Consider the following 5,000-nt stretch of genomic DNA (forward strand, 5'->3'; position numbering starts at 1 on the left):
ACATGCAGTGTAGCAAAATGTTGTTTACAGGATGTTAGGAATATTGTGTAGCTGGAAGTTCTGTGTTTTACTGTTGTATGTTGTGTAGTTGGATTTTTTTGTAGTTAGACATAGTTTAGAAGGATGCTGTGTATCTGAATGTTGTGTAATTCTATATTGTTTAGAAAAGTAATTTGTAGCATGATAATGTTTAGTTGAATATTGTGTAGTTGGATGTACTTTAGAGGTAAGTTGTGTAGCATGATTTTGTGTAATTGGATGTACTTTAGAAGGATGATGCACAGTTGTACGTTGTGTAGTTGGATGTAGTTTAGAGGATGATGTATAGCATGATGTGTAGTTGGATGTAGGTTAAAGCAGTGGTCCCCGACCTTTTTGTGACGAATAAATACAACAAAATAAAATGATACGACCATAAAACATAAAACATTTTCCAAATATAATAATAAATGTGAATCCACTGTGATGCTTTTTGTTCATTTTGCTCTCTTGGGGGTTTGAATTTAGCGGTAATGTATTATGTGTTACCCTTTAAGAAGGTAGTGGATGGAGGTAAGACGTGACCGAGGCATCATGACATGCATCAAGAGTGAGTCATAGACAGATGTGGAGGAGAGAATCCAGTCATTTTCCAAAATAAAACATTGTTCAGAATCAGATAATAAATAAAACAGAAATAATGTAAGTTATGTATTCTTTCTGTGTGGCCCGGTACCAATTGACTCATGGACTGGTGCCGGTCCGCACCCCGGGGTTTGGGGACCACTGGGTTAGAAAGTTGTATCGCATGATGCTGTTTAATTTAATTTAGTTTAAAAGGATGATGTGTTGTATGTTGTGCACTTTGTTGTAGTTGATGTATAGTTGGACGGAGTTTAGAGGGATGCTGTGTAGTTGAATGTTGCGATACAACTTTCGAACTTAGTAGCATGTAGTTTAGAAAGATGATGTGCAGCATGATGTGTAGTCGATGTTGTGTAGTTTCGTTTTGGTTAGTTAAATGCAGTTCAGAAAGAGTGTGTTGTATTTTGTGTAGTTGAATGTAGTTTGGAGAGGATTTGTAGCTGTATGTAGTGTAGTTGTATGTTGTATAGTTAAATGTTGTGTAGTTTTATATTGTGCAGTAATATGTATTGCAGTTGTATGTTGAATGTAATGTAGTTGTATGTTGTGCAGTAATATGCAGAATAGTTGTATGTTGTGTAGTTGAATGCTGTGTAGTAAATGTAGTGTAGTTGAATGTAGTGTAGTTGAATATAATTAAATTGTATGTTGTGCAGTTATATGTAGAATAGTTGTATGTTGTATAGTTGTATGTTGTGCAATTATATGTGATGTAGTTGTATGCTGTGTATTTGAATGTTGTGCAGTTAATTGTATTGTAGTTGTATGCAGTGTAGTTGAATGTTGTGTAGTTGTATGTTGCATAGTTAAATGTAGTGTAGTTGTATGTTGTGTTGTTGAATGTTGTGCACTGATATGCAGTGTTGAAGGTTGTGTAGTTAAATATAGTGTAGTTGTATGTCATGCAATTATATGTAGTGTAGTTAAATGTTGTGCAGTTATATGTATTGTAGTTTTATGTTGTGTAGTTAAATAATGTGCAGTTATATGTAGTGTAGATGAATGTTATGTAATGGTATGTTGTGTAAATGAAATTTGTGCACTAATATGTAGTGTTGTTTGTTGTGTAGTTAAATGCTGTGCACTAATATGTAGTGTTGTATAGTTGTGTATTAAAAATTGTGTAGTTGAATGTTGTGCAGTTATATGTAGTAAAGTTGTGTAGTTGTATGTTCTGTAGTTGAATGTTGTGTGGTTGTATGTTGTGTAACACTAGCAAGTGGCTCATAACACAAAGTCATTTGTGTTAAATGTAGAAGTCACTTTGAATCAGTCTCTCTCTCTCTCTCTCTCTCTCTCTCTCTCTCTCTCTCTCTCTCTCTCCCATTCACAAAACACCAACACAATTGACCAAAAACGTATTCACACATTCTCTGCCTCACTATTTTCTGTCGCCTCTCACTTTCTCTCTGTCTAAACACACAACTCTTTTCCTTTCTCTGTCTGAGTGTGTGTGTGTGTGTGTGTGTGTGTGTGTGTGTGTGTGTTTAGTCTTCCAAGCGTTATTCAGACGTTTACCATCTGACTTTGCACACAAAAGGCAGAAATAGTTGAGCTGCTACTGTGGCAGCGACTCATGTATATGTAACCATAACTCATATCCAGAGACACACACACACACACACACACACACACACACACACACACGTACACCAGAGCCCCAGGTCACTGGGGCATGCTTCATGATAAACAAAAAAACGCAGACTGGAATTTCTAGAACGTTCACCCCCTTTCCCAAAACACACACACAGAAATTAGCATCAGTAATGATGAGACAGAGGGAGCAAGAATGAATGTAAGGAAGAGAAGTGGGATAAAAGAGAGAGAATAAGAGAAATAAAAAGAAAGTGAGATCCCATTAGTGAAAAGGAGACAGCCCATTGGAGAGATGAAAGGCTACAATAGATGAGACCTACACACACACACACACACACACACACACACACACACACACACACACACACACCTGGTGCCTGCCTGTTGGAATTGAGGTAAAGAGCTGACACACACACACACACACACACACACACACACACACACACACACACACACACACACACAGATACACACACGATATTTGAGACAGAAAATCCCAAAGATATTTTTGGACCAGGCCACACACACACACACACACACACACACACACACACACACACACACACACACACATATTTCCTCCATCAGCCTCCCACAACCTCTCTGAGTTGTTTTTACTGTAAACTTTTAAGACTCCTTGTCTGTCTTCCAGAGTGTCTCCCCATCTGTCTTACTGTCTGCCTCTTTTATTTCTCCCTCTCTGTCTCCCTGTCTATCTGTTTGTCTTTTAGCCCTGTCAGTGTTTCTGTCTCCTGTCTATCTCTCTGATTGTCTTCCTGTCTATCTCTCTGTGTCCTTCTGTCTGTCTGTCTCTTTGTATCCTTCTGTCTTTCTTCCTGTCTGTCTCTATTTGTCAGTGTCTGTTTTTCCTTTACTGTCTCTGTCTGTCTCTCTGTCTGTCTCCCTGTCTGTTTCTCTGCATGTCTCCCTGTGTCTTTCTCTGGCTGTCCCCTATGTCTGTCTCTCTGTGTCTCTCTCTGTCTGTCCCCCTGTCTGTCTCCCTGTGTCTCTTTCTGTCTGTCCCCTTTGTCTGTCTCTCTGTGTCTCTCTCTGTCTGTCCCCCTGTCTGTCTCTCTGTCTACATGTATGTGTGTATGGTTGTTTCTGTAGCAGATGTTTAAGTGTGTCTTTCTCTTTAACTTAATTATCTCAACCACTTAACTTGCTGAGGTCTAAAAATCCAAACTCAATAACACACACACACACACACACACACACACACACACACACACACACACACACACAGTCACTGAACGTCTCGCTCTGTAAAGTGTACAACTGCTTTGTGATTTTGTACCTAAATCTAATTCATCTGTGCACTCTTTCGCACTCTCTCTCTCTCCCTCTCTCACACACACACTTACACACACACATACACACAAACCAGTATAGACCAACGTACAACAATTAGAAACAGCACAACGTGTATAGAACAAACAAGAAACGGAGCAAAAGATGGATATTTGTGAGTGTGTGTGTGTTTGTGTGTGTGTGTGCACCACTCACAGTCTGTTGAGTTTGGTTGTCGTGATGAAGAGCAGCTCTGGAAAAACCTGTAGACTGTTTCTGTTCAGGCGCCTGAAAAACGCGCACGCACGCACACACACACACACACACACACACACACACACACACACACACACACACACACAAACACACATTTAATTATGTACAGAAACATTGTGATAAGGGGAATGGTAAAAAATAACCTTATTAAAATATGCAAATGAGCGGTATAATTACGTAAACATCAGTTAATTCAACCAATTATTGATATCTCGATCAGCCGATTGAAAGGAGACAGGGACAAGAAAAAGATGGATCTGTGACATGGGAAGAGGATAGGGTTAAGGAAAATGAGACAGAGGACATGGGAAGGGGACATGGTCAAAAAGAAAATGACAGGTGACAAAAGAAAACGAACAGGGACAATAAGAAGAGCTATCTGAGACATGGGAATAGGACAGGGTCAAAGAGAAAGGGGACAAATGACATGGGAAGGAGACAGAGTCAATAAGAAAAGACAGTAGACATTGGAAGGGGACTTTGTCAAGAAAGAATGGACAGATTACATAGGAAGTGGACATGGACAATGAGAACTAGACATCTAAAGGGAACATGGTCAAACAGAAAATAGTCAATGAGGAGAAGAAAGCTGACGTGCGAAGGGGACAGGGGTACGAAGAAAGGGGACATGATCAATGAAAAGAAGACAGTGATATGGGAAAGGGACTGGGTCAAGGAGATGAGAAAAGATGATATCTAGTGGGGACACGGTCAAGGAGAAGGGTAAATGGTCAATTGAAAGAGGAGAGCTGACATGGGAAGGGGACAGGGTATAGGAGAAGGGGACAGATGATGTGGGAAGGGGACAGGGTATGAGAAGGGGACAGGTGGAAGCAGAAATAGGCAGTTTTAAGGGTACACAGCAAACGAGAAACAAACAGGCAACAGGAAAAGGAAAAGCGGGTGACAGCAGAAGGGAATTGGATTGAGAAAAGGGGGGGAGTTGACAGAGCTGAGACCAGGGGACAGGGGACAGGTGCTGGGGTTGGAAACAGGGCAAAGGGTCACAGGGGGTCAAAGAAACAAGGACCCAGGTGTCAAGCAAAAAGATAAATGTTTGCGAAGAAGAGAATTATACGACAGACCACAGGGCACGAGAAGAGCAAAGGAAACCAGTGGGAAATGCGGAGGGAAAGAAAGAAAAAGCGAGGGAGAAGCGAGGGAGGAAAAGGGAACAGGGGACAGGCAATTGAAGTGAGGGGACAAAGGCACTG

At 40.7% G+C, this 5,000-nt stretch overlaps 1 protein-coding gene across 5 annotated transcripts in view; it reads right to left on the reverse strand.

Moving 5' to 3' along the window:
* The window catches only part of slit2 (slit homolog 2 (Drosophila)), a 76,670-nt gene that overhangs the window by 51,763 nt on the left and 19,907 nt on the right, over positions 1 to 5,000 (reverse strand). For all 5 annotated transcript variants that reach the window (XM_046842713.1, XM_046842712.1, XM_046842714.1 and 2 more), the window contains exon 4: positions 3,727 to 3,798. In XM_046842713.1, coding sequence (XP_046698669.1) covers positions 3,727 to 3,798 — 72 coding nt within the window. The remainder of the gene's footprint in view (positions 1 to 3,726; positions 3,799 to 5,000) is intronic.

The sequence above is a fragment of the Silurus meridionalis genome, chromosome 28 (genome assembly GCF_014805685.1).
Source record: "Silurus meridionalis isolate SWU-2019-XX chromosome 28, ASM1480568v1, whole genome shotgun sequence".
In the NCBI taxonomy this organism is placed as follows: domain Eukaryota; kingdom Metazoa; phylum Chordata; class Actinopteri; order Siluriformes; family Siluridae; genus Silurus; species Silurus meridionalis.